Here is a 17,085-nt window from a genome sequence, read left to right as displayed (position 1 = left end):
CCTTATTAAAAATTATGAAAATATTCAAATTTTATTCACCTTCTAGCAGTTTGCAATCCGTACAAGGAATCCACAGGTCTGTACGGGTTAACGGCTACTAATATTGAACCAGCGTACGTGTAAATGAGACCCTGTTCGTATCTAAGTTTCAGATTCCATAGTAAAGCCGCCTCATGCAAGTCGTGGAGACGTGTCATGTCCTCCACACCGGTGGGTCCGAGTTCCTCGCGCGGCCATACTGGGTCCCCTTCTTCTTCGCCATTGCCCATTTGAAGGGCGAATGTTTGGGGCTAAAAATAAAATAAATATTTATTATGACATTTTCTATTATTTAGTGTTTTTATGTACATATATACTGCGTATTACGAGCTTCGCGAAGAGAACCTAGCGATAAATGGGTTTATAATAATAATGTGTAAATTGCGGTGGTATTGGATTGATGATGTAAAGGAATATTATTCTCTTATTTAACAAAAATATACTTGTGTTATATTTTTTTTAGCTTAATATCCATGTCAAGATAGACAGAGGGTTTTAACAAATATGTAAAATTTCATGCATGTAGACTAAATACAAAACTAACAATAGAAAAAGGAAAAAAAAGATTTGTAACTTGGTTGTAAACGCTGGTGAGTGCCTACATTTTATTATTTCTATGATTTAGTGCCACAAATAATATACTGTAAAAAATCATCACAACCGTGGAAAACAAAATTGAGCAAACATTTTTAAATATGATGTATAATTCAAGGTTATATACAATATAAATTGTAAATAAAAATAACATTTCAAGCAAATAATAAGGAAAAGATTTTGGTTTAACACATTTTAATGTTTTACATAAAACTATATTATTAAATAAAGTTCCTTAATAGTACGATGATCGAGAGCATAATATTATTATTTCTCAGTCATTATCATTCGCCTAGATTCGCCTTTTATATGACAAATAGATTTATTTAGGCAGAGACAATTTGGGAACCTAGTGTTAAGACACTTCCTTTCCCCACGAATTTTGGAGTCATTCCGTATCGACTGGCAGAATTAAACGCCGCGCGTCGTTACCAAAGCGAAGACATGAAAATATTAAATATTTCTTTATCTCAGGTGGAAATCGAACCCACAACCTCGCACGCTTGTCTGCGTCACGACTGGCCTCACTGGCTCATGCAAATTGTTATTCTCATGTTATATAAAAAATATATTAAAACTATACCCAGTAACTTACTTCGAGCTATAACGAAATACTAGCACGGAACTTCAGCCAGATGGAAAATTATTACGCTCCTTACCTGTATGACATAATGTAATGATTACAATACTATCAGACCATCAAGCTTTCAGCCTCGAAACCATTCTAATTTTACAAGCCAACACTCGCTAGCTTCCTCGATATCATGATTTCTATAATAAAAAAATCGGTCTAATGTAAGTCGGATTCGCATACCGAGGGTTCCGTACCAATTTCAGGGTTCAGCCAACGGGAAGTACAATTTATAAAAGCTGACAGACCAAATTGTGCATTCATTTTTAAAAAACGAACTTCAATTATATAAGTTTTTAATTTTTTTTTCTGTGAAATATCTGTAAATTTTCACTTGTTGCTTTTTTCTGCCTTATTACTTTGTGCTTTTAATTGCATTGGCTTAAAAGGTTGTTTTTTCTCTGTGGTGTATGGTGGTCTAGAATATTTGACATTAATTTTAGAATGATACTTCTACAAGAGCTCCAGATAAACGGTCTTAACAGACGGAAAACAAGGTTATCCTGTAAGGGTTCCGTTTTTCCGTTTTGAGGTACGGAACCCTAAAAAGTAATGGATATATTACAAACAAACGCGGCCACACATAATTGGCAGACATCGCGTGATACCGGGTGAAGTTATTCAGTATGCAATGCTAGTTCATTATCTATACTGTTAAGTGACCCTTATTTGTTGCGTTGATTGTAGAGTACAGTACGGTCAACAAGCTGTGGCCGCCCTGAAATTAAATTTTCTGAACTTTTGCATGTTGTTTACTCGGGAAAAAATTCTACTGTGAGGAAAAAATCTACGTAGCCACCTATAGCTAATTTGGGAGACCAGGACTTGTTGACCGTACTGTAGTTATAAAGTGAACGCCAAATAAGGTTTAATAAATGCGTGTGGTTCATAATCATATCCTTCCTAAGCAAATTAAGTATGCAAATTGAATAAATGTTATATTTTTATATATATCTAATAATAACCTAGTGTCTTATCGCCAGGTTCCCAGGTTCCCTCTGGCCTGTTATGTGAGCAATACAAAGTGGAGCTAAAAAAATATTTATAAAATTGTGTTTCTTAAGAGCCAAATGGTTTACTAAATATTATAGAAAAAACAATTGACGCTAGATAGAGTGGGATATAAGATAAGAATTAAAATAAATATCTAATATTAAAAAAAGACGTAATACACATACCTAATAAGATAAATAAAACTTTTTACTTTATCAAAAAGCAATACTGTTTAAAAGTAATATGCGTATATAAAAGTAATATTATTTAGTCTACTTCATAAGACGCATATTACATTTAAATATTGTGCGAATATTTATTTACTTCTTTCTAAGCATTTTAAGTTAAATATTAAAGTTATTTTTAATTATATAAAAAATGGAAATACAGTTTAAGTTATATCAAAATAAATTACATACATTCTTAATAAGAACATCCATACACAAATTTCGCAAAGGTGGAACCGACATAGGCCGCCTATGTTTGGTTGCATATTTTACACTGGAAGTCTTCTTCAAAATTGGATTCAACATAATCTCTCCTTTCTGCCTTTTCACTTCACATGGCAAAACATAATCTGAAGATATTTGTGGTTCAAATATCCAAGGCTCAGGTGAACCATTCGGTGTAGGAGCGAAGCGAACACGCATCGACTAGGAATTTGGTAATCGAGTAGAGATCTCTATTTCAGAGAATGCCAATTTAGACACGCTGTAACTCATTGCTTTCCTTTTGTTTCTCTCGCTATTAAAACTGTCACTTTTTCATACAAACTGGCAAGTTAAGTTAATTTGTTCTGCAGTTTACTAGAACATTTCACTATCATATACATTATTCATCATCATTATATTGCTGTTTTTATTTCAAAATTAAAGATTAAATTCTCTTAATACAGTAGAAAGTCCTCTACAATCACTTGAAATACGAATAAACTTTAAAGAAATATATAAAACCAAGTATTCTAGGAACTAAACGAAGTGCCTCTCACTGACTGAACCACGAGCTAGAGACGGTTACGGGATCAGGATAACGGCACTCGTCCAGGCCAGGGTTTAAGTGTTACGAGAGCTAAATGATGGAGTCGAAATAATTAGTACGCTAGCGGAGTTCACTTCGAACGTCATGCACCGTAGTAAATTGTATGAAATATGCATGTGTTGATTGCTAACAGTGTATAAAGCTGGAATTATGTAAATCTAACTAGAATTTAGTAAAAGTAGATGTTGATTAAACGTAGAAATGTGATAATCTAGATGATTTTAGCAAGATTTTAGTACTATTCGTTTTGTTACGCTAAGAAATGGTTATACAACAATAAAATCAAAGTTTTATTATAAATTCTAATCAGGAAAACATTGTTTTATGTATATTTAGTAGATAATGTATATATTAGTTAAAATATCAACTTAAAACACAGATAAATGATAGAGTCATTTATCTTTTTTAATAAAAATTGCGATATCTATATAAAAATATCCCAAAAAAGGAATAGACTGTGTTACATACTTCATTAGAGTAGTAGCAGTAGTTTAGTACAAAGAACTAGAAAAAAGTAGAGACAAGCGGTTATAAACTGTAGAATATGTCAGTCAACTCTCTATCGGCATTCCGATGGACGGCCTTGCGTTACGAGCCCGAATGCTTACGCTTAGGCCGTTCTCGCTTTGGACGTTTGAAGAATTTTGTGGAATATATAGTCAAGTAAATGAGTCAATTTTATGGTCATTTTAAATGCTATTTATTTGTAAAATATTCTAAATATTATAAAGGGTAACTTTTGTTATTGTAAATGTAAACAAATATATACCTACTTACCTATTATAAAATTATTATTTAAAAACATTAAGTATTAAATAAATTAATTTTTAAGCTTTTTAAAATCTCATTATAACTATGTTAGTATTTATAATTTTTCAAACTAAAATCTATATATATAAAATCGAAAGGTCACTCACTCATCACGAAATCTCAGAAACTACAAGTGCTAGAAATCTCAAACTTTGCATAGGAGTTACTTATAGGAAGTAGGTGCTCGCTAAGACGGGAATTTGCAATATTCGATTTCTAAGGGGTTGTTTTTGGGGTCGAAAATTTGTATGAAACTTCGTTACTACAAATGCTAGGAGTCTCAAATTTTGCATAGACGTCACTAGGACGTAGCCATGGAGACAGAAATTAATAATAACATAGTTCACGCGGGTGAAACCGCGAGCGGGCCGCTAGTATTGTATAAATATTAAATTATTGTTTCTTGAAGTTAATGACAAGTTACAAAAATTAATCATTAGATAATTATATTATTTGAAAATGGGCTTTAGTACAAAGTAGTCATTTTTAACTTTATTCTCACAAACAATGTAATTTACCTATGTTTACTCATTAACGTTTTTTTAAATGAAATATTACGGAAACTATGAAATAAACAAGATTGTAGTTGTATAGTCAACTCTTATAATTGGTCCATTCATTGACTTCTCGACACACTATACTATAATATGTAGTATGTAGTATGTATGAGTAGTGAGCGCGGGAGATTTTCTCTCTAATGATTTTAATTCATATGTGTTACATGTTTAAATGTTATGTTATTACTTAATCTTACTTATAAAGGAAGTAAGCTTACATTTATCTTAAATGGTTTATAATATAAGCTAAAAATATGTTTTTCAATAAAATTTCCAAATACTAAAAACAAACAATGTTTATTTTGCATTAGGTACATAATGCTAAACTGTTATTTAAAAATATTTTGCAGGATGTGTTTCGGCCAGTCGTAAAGCTATTTTCATTAGATATATAAAACATAAAAATTAGGCATTATATATAATAAACAAAAAAAGAACACCGATTTACCACTAAATTTTCTTTCTTTTTCACCAGAAAAATATACTAAAAAAAAGTAAAGAAGAAAGTGCATAAGCCTACAAACATTATGCTAAAAAAGTTTATATTAATTCAATTTACCTGTCCATTGACCACAGCACTAACAAGCAATACTCTCGCAGCCCGGTGTACCTCGACCAGCTCGCCCGGCAGCGGTGCGGGAGCGCCGGCCGGCTGGAACCACACCGAAGCACCCTCAGACCACTCCGCGAGCCCCCCGGAACCCGCCATGCTGAAAAGAATAGAATTATTATAATGATATATATTATCAAAATAGATAATTAAAGAAAAATATTGGTATGATGCCGTCAACTTGATATTTATGGGTCCCGTTCAAGAGCAATTATATTTAAATCGTTTATTTTTCTGCTCTGGAAGTCACAGCACCGCGTTGGGTTCCGCCATTCAACAACACGCATTATCCCTAAAATTGAGCGAAAAGTGAGAACGTAGTATCTTAATACAGATGGCATGGAATGGATGGATGGATGGAATAATGGCAGAAGGCAGTACCTTCTTTCTGCCTTTTCTCCTAGACGAGAAAAAAGCGTGAAGTGAAGCGATTTTAAGAATATACATTTTCATTGGTGTATTAAATATCGCATTTTAATAAATTCTAATTGTACCAAACATATTAATAATAACCATCCATTGGTTTAAAAAATAAGTCTAGACAAATTCACTGGTGATTTAATCACCTACAAAAGTTTTAAATACAATATTTTCCCATAGAAAATGTTAATATTGATAATCGCTATACATAATTGTTTAAAATGCAATTAAGTTTTTACAGTCTATAAGAATTTACATTATAAAATAATATTTTATTGATATAAATAAATTTACATTCATAAAATTCTATACATCGACGTCTGTACATGAAAGAATTAGAAGAAAAATTGTTTTTGGAGCCATTTAACAATGTCATAGAACTCTGTTTGTCTGTGTGTCTGTGCATTTGTTCACGTTTATCTCAGAAACGGCTTACCCGATTTGAATGCAGTTTTTACTATTGCAAAATTCCCTTAACATTTAGTGTTGGTTTAATTTCAATCGGTTCATAAATAAAAAAGGTTTGGACAATTTAAATAATTGTACGTGATAATATTGCTACAAAATAAGTATTATATTAAATTAGCTGAAACTTAGGTATCAATCATGGATATTGTCTTAAATATTATAATATTATTAAATCACCAAAGTAATTCAGACGAAGAAAATAAATTATTATAGTTCGCTCATAAATAATAGAATCTATTTTAAAATATTATGTTTATATTTAATTTACCTAATTCCATTGCATGTGTAATATATGAGTCAGTATTTGTAATCGTGATTGTAACAATAAAGGTATTGCTTACGTAAGTACAAGTATGCAAGGAACGTAATTACAGCGAGATGATTAATTGATTGCGTGACAACTAATGGATATATCGTTAAATGGATTTATGAAGGTATATTAAAGGTATTATTTAGCAAATGTGTGTTTATTAATAAGAACCTAGTGTTAAAACACTCTGTTCTTCATAAATATTATTTTAACATTACAATATTTTTTTTATACAAGTATAAAATCGATATTTTTCTAATGGCGACGTAAATAAAAAGCAGATAAAAAATATTAAAACAAAATGAAGAACACAAAATATCAATAACAAATATTTTATTAATGTTTTTACAATCTTTTGTATTGATAACATAAATATTCACTAAAACAAGTGTCGTATTTCGAAAATATTTTTTGTTAAACTATAAATATATAGGTGCAGCGAGCGCTGTCGGTGGCAAACCACATCCACACGTAGGAGCTGCTGCACAGCAAGGAGATGCCGGCACCGGAGAGAAACATATAGGAGGTGGAGGCGGAGGTTGGAGGCAGAACGGCTCTGGAGCGGGGGGCTGGATACAGAGTGGAGGCGGGGGAGGGGGTTGAACACAAATAGGAGGTAATGGTGGCGGCTGTATACTTAGAGGCATAGGTGGAGGTGGTTGAACATATATGGGCTCGGGACATGGGGGCTGAATGGTCATAGGGCACGGTGGAGGTGGTTGTATATACATCGGTGGCGGCGCTGGTGGCTGTATCATTAAAGGTGGTAAAGGAGGCGGCTGTACCGGCAATGGCGGAAGAGCCGGCGGTTGCACCATCACAGGAGGAAATGGTGGCGGCTGAACCATAATCGGAGGCAGCTCAATCATAATGGGAGGAGGGGGTGGGAGCTCTATTAAAATGGGGGTTGGCGGAGGCGGATTGACGTACATAGGAGGAGGCGGAGGAGGCGTTACACACATAGGAGGCAGAGGCGGCGGATTTATACACATTGGCGGAGGTGCCGGTGGTGTTATCGTCATTGGAGGTAACGGCGGCGGTGTGATACATAATGGAGGCAAGGCTGGTGGAGAGACAGTAATCGGTGGTGGCATCGGCACCTCTATTAGTAATGGTGGCAGAGGCGGCGGTGTAACGTACATTGGGGGAGGCGACGGCAAAGATACATAAATGGGTGGGCAGGGTGGTGCCGTTAATGCTATCGGTGGTGAAGAACAGCCACATGATGGAGCGACGACCAGTGATGACGAGTATGGAGAAACATAGTACTGGCTCGTAACTGTCGACGACTGGAAGTAAAAAGTATTAAAAGAAATACGAAGGTTAAAAGCACATTAACTTTATAATAATAACTTACTTTCTCAATATATCTGTTTTTATTAAAACTTATCGATACGTCTTTTCGAATTAGATTTTTTAATAGACGTTGAAATTTTAATATACATTTGAAAAAATACTTACGCAAATTAGAGCCGCTACAAATATTACTCTTGCCACCTCCATTGGCGACCAATTAATTATTAATTTTTATATCAAATGATTATTATATACCGACACGTTGCATTGTTTCGTATGAAAGACGACACAATGATTTAGAAATAATTATCGGAAAACTGTAGATCAGTTTTGGGTTGCATACTTTATCGAAATTGCAAGTAAGCTAAACAAGATAAACCACGTATGGTTGATATATATAGTAAAGAGAACTATGATAACACTGCTGTGTTATAGTCAGTATAATTTCTGTAAGTAATATGTAAAATTTATGAAAAGACCAAAAAAAGTTATAATAAAAAAATCATTGAAACAGGCAAACAACAAAAAGAATAAGAAAAAAAAATGGATACATTTATAAATAATCTAAATCACGTAAATAATATTTACATAATAATAAAGAAAAAAAAACCGAACATGCGCGAGTCGAGCTCGCCTACAAAGGGTTCCGTACAAAAATTAGAAACATTGCCTCACTTGAACTAGCGGCTTTAATACCAAATTTTGCCCCCCTTTTCAGTATATTATTTTTTAGGATTTAGTACCACAAATGTATAGTTTTCAGATTTTTTCCTGAACTACTACTACCTGTCGATGCTAGCTAATAAAGCTAAGCTAATTTTATAATTCTAGGTCAATCCCATTAATTTTGAATTCCTTTATAGTGGTCGTTATACGCTTCTTTTGCGATGTAAACGGCCACATCTTTTTTTTTAGGAATGAGGTCATAGTTTGATCCTTAGTTGAAAGTTATAGTCGAAATAAAATGAAATCTTATTTATAAAAAATATAAATAAATGTTTGATCAATTTAAATAATGATTTTGAATATGTTTACATAATTCATTAAGTATAAGAGATTAATAAATCGTAAATGCATAATGTATTACGTACAAAACTGACTCTGATAAATATTATGCAGAATCTCTTCAATTCTTATATAATTATTATTTTAGCAGTATCCCGCACATAATATTTGAGGCACTACGTTCCCATTACGTCACTTCTGTTCCCCATTCTCCACTGAATTCCGGAGACAACCGGAGACGTTTTAAGTGGCAGAACTCAACGGCGCGCTTTACCTCGTCACCAGAGCGAGGACATAAACATGTATTTCATTTCCTCGAGTGAAAATCGAACCCACGACCTATTGCAATTACAGTTGCACGCTTGTGCCCCTGCGCTGCTAGATATAACTTAAATCATATATTTTTCGTATTTTATAATCACTTGAGTAATTAAGAACATACAAGAGCTGAAAGTGAAATCTGCAATGTAATGCTTGGCTTCTGCCAATTATGTAGTGAATTCATATATTTTTGTATTAAATATCTCAACAACACTCAAAGAAGTAGATTAAAGCTTAACTAATATTAGATTCAGGCTAATCTTTGACGTATTTTATAATAGAATTAAATGTAAATAAGTAGTAAAAACGTATGCCACTTTCAACTTTACGTAATATTTTAAAATGTAAGCCATATTTTAGTTTATATTCGACCCGCCCCGTTGACCTTAGCATCGTTAATAATATATATAAAAAAAAATAATCTCCATTCTTAACTCTAAAACGACCCAAAAAGAGTTCATTGAATCCGGTAAACCATCGTTCAGACGCTTCCGTCCGGACAAGTGGAACTGACCGCACTTTTCATGAATACCAATAACTATTACACGTCTAATACAATTGTTGTATTTCCACTTTAGTTTTAATATACTTGTGTGTCGGTTTAGTTTGGACGGGTTATAATTGCATTTGTATGCGACGCGAGTGAAAAAAAGAAGGCTTTCTAAACGCACGTACGCAGCGCTCAGAATGTTTTCGCTCAAGTTGTTTTTATTATTTCAATTGTAAATAATATTGAAATTTAATCATATATGTACCTATTTTTTTTTATTTTAAATAAAGTGAAAGAACCTCCTACTACTTCACGCTGTATTCCTCAAGTACGGTAGGCAGAGGGAGGCTGTGCTAATGCCTCCAGAATACCGTAGAAAGTGGGGAACGAAAGTGTCTTAATGGGAACGGAGTGTCTTAACACTAGGTTCCCTTTGCCAACTCTAATATCTGAAGAATACAGCGTGAAGCTGAATAAATAAATAAATAGATTAAATAACTCTTGACAGAACACTAAAATATTGAAGGAAGTGACACATTGACCTTAATATCAACTAGAGAGGTCAGTAAAAGTCATTCGTTCAAAGATCAACTTTAAGTGATTTATCTAATTTCATAAGTTCATCATAATAATTATTTATTTGCATAATTTATTTATTGGTAAGCGTATATTCTATTATAGGTAATTAAATATTCATACACTGACACGTTTATATATTTTTTCGTAGTCATTGTCTTTTTTTGAACGTAACAAAGGGAACCTCGGGAACCTGCCTCGTTACCAGGGCGAGAAAATGAAATATTTCATTTCTTTCATTGAAATCGAACCCAAAACAGTCGCTTTTACATTTGCATGCTGGTGGGCACAACAGCTATTTTAATATGTATCGTAATAAAATGTGATCTTCAAATAATTTCAATTTAAAGAAATCCAAAATCTAAAATCCTACTGTAAGTATAACTAAAAGATTAAGTTTTCAAACTTATGTAATTTCATGTTATATAATTTATGTAAGTAAGTAATTATTAAAAATGTGATATGAAAATTATATACTAGCGGCCTGCTCGCGGTTTCACCCGCGTCAACTATGTTATTATTAATTTCTGTCTCCATGACTACGTCCTAGTGACGTCTATGCAAAATTTGAGACTCCTAGCATTTGTAGTAACGAAGTTTCATACAAATTTTCGACCTCAAAAACAACCCCTTATAAGTCGAATATTGCAAATTCCCGTCTTAGCGAGCACCTACGTCCTATAAGTAACTCCTATGCAAAGTTTGAGATTCCTAGCACTTGTAGTTTCTGAGATTTCGTGATGAGTGAGTGACCTTTCGATTTTATATATATAGATTTAGAGACAACTAGTATATCGTAATGCCTCAATTATTAAACATATCTAAGTCTACGCTAGTACAATGGTTGCATAAGTGAATCTTCTGTGTGGGATCGAGGTTAGAGTTTGAATCCGTGTCAACGGAACAATGCCTGTACTGTAGGCGAATGATTCTAATCACCTGTTTCACTATTATCGCCTTTAATATCTATGGAATAAGGATGATATTTGTGCGTCTAATTTGACCTTTTTACGCGTAAGAGTAAGCTTCGAGTTCTTTAGGTTCCGTTCATAATTAACTTAGGTTTTGTAAATATAATGCAGTCTTTGTAATCGAGTGTTTCTTATAATTTTGTGTTAGATTTCTCAATTAATATAAAGAATTTATGGTTTTATGAATATAGTTTATTTGCTAGGCAATTGAGGCTTATTTGCTAGGAAATAAAATACTTTTTATTACATTACTTTGTAAATACGAAGGAAGCAGAACATAAGACCGTAAGTTAACTAATACAAAAACTATATGTATTAAATTACTACTAACTATATGTATTTAATATTAAAAGGAAATTGAACCAAGTACCTACATACTATTCCCCAAATTATATTGATCGTTTATATGTTTCATAAAAAAAAACATTATTTCTCAGCTTTGAGTAGAGATAATCTTATACGAAGCATATGTACCTACATAAGTATATCTAACATCTTTTCACACGTTGCCAAGGTTATGTTTGCCAACTCACAATATGCATGTATAAACATTAATATATAATATACCTACATACTATTCTATTATTTGTTTTTATTTCCAACTGTATACCACATGGCAGGATAGCCAAAGAGAGCGTAGTGTTAAGACACTACGTTCCTCACTTTCCACTGGATTCTGCAATAAAGCATTGCGTGTTTAGTGGTGGAACTCAAAATAGATCTCTGATTCAACACCAGAACGAAGAAATGAAGATATGGTAACCAACTAGCCAAAATATAATAACAACAATAAAGGCATGTATAATTTTATAATGATTATGCCAATATAATAATTTCCATATTAAAATATCTAGAAATTCCTAATTTATAGAAATTGTTAGCACTAAAGCGGCACGTCGAAAATATTATTATTGAAAAAAAAAAAAACATTTTAAACTCATTTCGAAATCATTTAATCTTACGAATTCCAAGGAAGTAAAATTTGGTATATAGGTACGCAATTTTTTCGTCACGTCCACTTTTGAGTGGCGTTGGGTAACTTAATTTACGCTTTACGTTATGTAAGGTAATATTTTTTCGCAAGCACAGTTATGACCAAACCTTGACTTTAGGTGATTGTAAAATTATATTCATATTCATAGATCATATATTATTTAAATGTAGAGTTAGTTATATATATTATAAGTCTTATGATGGCAGAATTTGGATAAATTTTTTTACAAAAAAACAGCGTAAGGCGTACCCTGGTAGGCAGAGGGAACCTTGTGTTACGATAATTCCGTTCATATTTTCAATATCAATTGTAACCTTAAATATTATAAATAAATAATACTTTTATCCGAATCTTACTATATATAACCAGTTTGAAATGTACTAAAATAATTAATTATCCAATTATAAGATAATCAGGTAGACAATACTTTTAATTAACCTATGCCTCAGCTTGAGCGACTGACATAAGTAACCAAATTAATTTTAACCTAAATTTTATGTCTGTATATATACCTAATCAAATCTCCTCACTTATTATATTTTATTTCTTAATGCATTTTCCTTTACAAAAAATCTAATAATAACCATAAAACTAATTAATTAAACCCTAAAAAAATGTAATATATAATTTACAGTTATAATTTTCAGTTACAAGAGTTTATTTCGGAAGTAACGAAGTTCAGTCAAGCATGAACTCATTGGTCAATGACCATTAAATATTATATCATAGGTACTCACTTCAATTTTAGTTACGACTGTTACAGCATTCGTTTTATTATTAAAATTTAATTTCTTAACGTAATTAGGGCATGTGTAATATACGTATATGTATAATATATGGAAAACGGTTATAATTTTGATATAACACACAGATTTTAATTTTGTTTGACTTTCCGATTTATCATAATACCTTTAATATAGCAGAGTAGGCAGAGAAAAACTAGTGTTAAGACACTCTGTTCTCCGTTTACTAAAATATTCAATTTTTAGTTTCTCCAAGTGAGAATTCTATCCATAACCATCGCGACAGTCGAGCGTTGATCAATTGCAGCAAATCAAATGGTAATTTAAATATATTAAATTAGATTAATTTGTAACAATGGCAGGTTAAAGCGGCATAAAATCATCGCCAGGTGAACAATAGGCTGTCACAAACAGGAAAGTGCCTGCTTTCCGCACCGTTACCTCAATATGCCATCGAGTAAATGTAATAGATTTAGTTTTAACTAGCGACTCGCTCGCGGCTTCGTCCGCGTGTACCTACGAGTAGGTACTACACAATTGTTGATTTTCTCATCTATACTATTGTAATAATAGTGAAAACTGCATTTAAATCGGTTAAGCCATTTTTGAGATGAGCGTGAATAAAGAAGCATAGCAGACAAACAGACAATTAAATATAAAAATCATTGTTTTGGGTTCTATTATATTAATGAATGCCCACAAAAACAGATTTTCTCATATACAGACAGCTATGAGTTACAGTTTTATTATAAGTATAGATTTATGACCGATTATACGATGTAGTCGATTATTATTTGTGGTATAATCACATGTGTAATGAAATCTATTTAATCAAACCATTTTCAATATAATTGATTATAATTCTAATTCTGAAAATACAATATTCATTTAAAATATTCGTATATAATTTAAAAACAATCATAATATAACCCTTTACTTATATAATAAATCACTAAAAATCAAAAACTCTATACTCCATCGACTTGAAATTAAGTTATAAATATATTAAAAAAGTGTTATTTCAAACTGTTAATTCCTATTAACTTTTTATTTTTTTCATTATTCTAAACAAAAAACGAATGTTAAACGTCTTTTCATCACCGACGCGCCGCTCTAAAATCTTTTGACAGAAAAAAAAAATCTTAGGCATTTCATTAAAGGAATTAAATCTAACAGACTATCCGTTTTTGCTTTGAGGCAAAAAATTTTAGTCTTCATCCCGTTGTCTAAGTCAAATTCAATTTTTCTGACGACAAATTGGACTTTTTGCGAGTTGCCACCGCTGCGCCGCGCCGCACTATGGGACGCTTTCTATAAAAGCGTGCCAAAAATGGTCGAAACAAAAGTCGTAATTTCAAAGTTCTGTTGATTGTTCTATATACTAGAATAGACTATCTTATCAATACAACAAGATTTTTATTTTTGATAGTAGTTTAAAGTATCCAAAATGATCTTCAAACAATACACTTCGATATTTCCCTATTTTCCATACTGCATATAGCGATATTTAAGCGTTAGTTTCTTAATAAATTTCTATAGTAACTATAATTATGTTATACATTTTTATAAAGCTCATTGTTTTTTCTTTAAGAAAATATAATTAGTGTATAATAAAAATCTATATTTAAAAAGATATCTTAAAGTTTTTAGAAGTGTTATATTTTAACATTTTCATATTTTCAATTGGAGTTTTCATTGTTGCCGCTGGCTGCCGCTGCCGAGAAAACTATATGTATGTATACAAGAACTATTCAAGAATGAAGGGAAAGAATAAAATTTTGCGCATATTTGCGCCATTTTGATTTAGAGCAAAAAAACCAAAATGTAGTAAAATGTCAATTTTTGATATTTCATGAATACTGCTTTTATTTTAAATAATTGGCGTCCTATTTATTTCATTTTTGTTCTATAAGTAGAAAAAAACTATCAGAATGTTTATTTTAACATGGAAAATAATAATATGTCTATTTTTGAAAGAGCATATTTGTTTTGAAATATAACATTTTTTGTGGTCATTCCAACTACGAACATGACAAAATTAACATTTTTTATGTGAATAAACAATATTATGTGAATACAAAATAAAATATTTAATTAATTTGATGTGGTTTTGCACAAAATACTTTTCTGGACAAGTATAAAAAGACCAATTATAACTAGTTGCTTTCATTAGAGTAACCGGACTTTTCCGCATTGTTTCTAATACTGTTAACTTATTAAAAGATATACATATATTTTATGCAACATGAGTGAATTCGTTTGCAGTAGACGTAGCTTATGCACTTTTATAATTGAAGGGAGAAATACTTCTGAAATAGAAAACTTTTAAAAGGATAACTTCAATTTATCGTCATCAGACGTACAAACTATAATGAACAACATTCAAAAATTTTTTTTATATAATTCTTCACACTATGTCATCAGGACTTGCCGTAAATGTCCAATTGAAACTCCAATTGAAAAATTCGATCAATATACACTTAATACAGCGCAATTGTATGTTAACAAATGTAACAAGTATTACATGCCTTCTTCGGTGCATAAAATTCTTATACATGGAGCTCAAATTATACAGTACTATGCGATTCTTCCTATTGGGCAACTTTCTGAAGACGCTCAGGAAGCAAGAAATAAGGATTACAAAAGTATCTAACGAACTGTTTGACGAAGCTAAAGAACTTCTGCAAATCACAGAATAAATTCCTTGTTTACGTCACTATTTTTATAAAAAATATTTTTATATTACATATGATACATCAGTTTTTTGTTTAACAGCCTAGATTCAGTATACTTAAGTTACTTTTAATGATTTAAAAATAATAATAATTTTTAAACATCTTAATAAGCTCTTATTTATGACAATTTCTAACTTTGAAATTTTTTTATTAAATAACTCATGACTTTTATTAATATCTATTTTATGTCATTGATAGCAAATATATTCAAGTATATATATGCAAAATTTCAACACTTTGCGATGAAAACTTAATGAGTTACGGATTTTTGACACGAAGCGGGTCATTCCGTCCCACTGTGCGCCGGGCCGAGCCGCCCCGTTACGTTATTAGACGAATGCACAAAAATGTACAGCCATGAACCAACGACGCAGTAAAGATATTTTCAGTATAATTTTCAATATTAATACGATATTAGTAATAAATAATTAACTTCACTAAACATATTATTTTATTAAATTTTACTTTCGTCACAATTTATAGTTTTATATAATTTCCCACCCCTTCACCGTACGTCTTCCAGCAATGTTATGCCGTGGACATTCTAAATTTCTAAATTCAAATTATAATTCAAAAAGAGAAGAATATCAGTTTAGAGATGGCCAGTAATTTATGTGTATATTAAAAGCATGTTTCCAGTAAGTATGTAATATCGTATTTACTAATATATCTATTAATAATGGGTAACACGATAAAGAAATATGATATTGGAGCTATTAATAATACATGGAGATCTTATTATTCTCTAAAAAGTTCTTAAAAATAAAAATATTCACCTTGAAAATTCGATATCAAAGTAAGAAGAGTGACAGCTATGAACATCTAATAAATCAAATTCGTTTTACTTTCATTGTATAAAAAGTAATACAAAAGCTGTCACCGCCATTGTCCCAAGGTCCCAAATGTAATGAACATAAAAAACTTAGGAGAATAATTTTTTGCAACCACGTTCGTGATGTAGCGCGATTGTAATAAAATAAAGAATATATATTAAACATTTTGATTAAATATATCGAATTCAATAGAGTTCTGTGATGAAAAAATTACAAAAAGATAGTATTTCACAGTAATTTACGGCATGAAATAGTTAAAAAAAAAAAGAATTTTTAGTTTTTTCTGCTGACTCTCCCTAATTGTAGTCACGTTTCATAACACGTCAGTAATGTCAATGATACAACCAGTTTGCGCCCGCATCTGTTGCAAGACTATTGCGAAATGATGTAAATTAATCATTTTATCATGTGATTGCGAGTGGCTGGGCCTCGAATGCGTGCGAATTTTTTTTTTGGATCCAATCATTAGTAATAATGAAATAAAGTACTAAGTCAGTTTTGATGAATCGTCCTGCTAAATATAAACTGACATGAAATGTAACAATATTTACACTTTTTTTTTGTCACGAAAATGCTCTAGCAGCAGCCTTTTCCTCCGTAGATAGAAAAAATATAGTAGAAAGCTACTCTTCTTCTGTCTTACACTTCTTT

The 17,085-nt window shown here is 31.6% G+C and overlaps 2 protein-coding genes across 2 annotated transcripts in view; both read right to left on the bottom strand.

Moving 5' to 3' along the window:
- Myo10A (unconventional myosin 10A) overlaps positions 1–17,085 on the bottom strand; it is a 76,026-nt gene that overhangs the window by 45,181 nt on the left and 13,760 nt on the right. The window contains exons 2-3 of the mRNA XM_085198728.1: positions 5,222–5,372; positions 40–290 (exon numbers count right to left, since the gene is read on the bottom strand). Coding sequence (XP_085054854.1) covers positions 40–290; positions 5,222–5,371 — 401 coding nt within the window. The 5' untranslated portion in view covers position 5,372. The remainder of the gene's footprint in view (positions 1–39; positions 291–5,221; positions 5,373–17,085) is intronic.
- LOC146531610 (uncharacterized) lies at positions 6,787–8,073 on the bottom strand. The gene is made up of 2 exons (XM_085198730.1): positions 7,932–8,073; positions 6,787–7,759 (listed from the first exon to the last, which is right to left on the bottom strand). Exons 1-2 carry the CDS (start codon positions 7,971–7,973, stop codon positions 6,890–6,892), a joined length of 912 nt encoding a protein of 303 aa, XP_085054856.1. The 5' UTR covers positions 7,974–8,073; the 3' UTR covers positions 6,787–6,889.

This window comes from Heliconius melpomene, chromosome 15 (assembly GCF_056956725.1).
Source record: "Heliconius melpomene rosina isolate 202511_hmr_F chromosome 15, ASM5695672v1, whole genome shotgun sequence".
NCBI lineage: Eukaryota > Metazoa > Arthropoda > Insecta > Lepidoptera > Nymphalidae > Heliconius > Heliconius melpomene.
The sequence above is the reverse complement of the archived record's forward strand: the minus strand, read 5'-3'. Positions and strand labels throughout refer to the sequence as shown.

What these genes read in the sequence shown, in the direction of transcription:
- LOC146531610 (XM_085198730.1), bottom strand. Translation starts at nt 7,973, where the DNA reads ATGGAGGTGGCAAGAGTAATATTTGTAGCGGCTCTAATTTGC. An exon ending in TTGTAGCGGCTCTAATTTGC is followed by an intron (nt 7,760 to 7,931) that starts GTAAGTATTTTT and finishes TTTTACTTCCAG; the next exon opens with TCGTCGACAGTTACGAGCCA.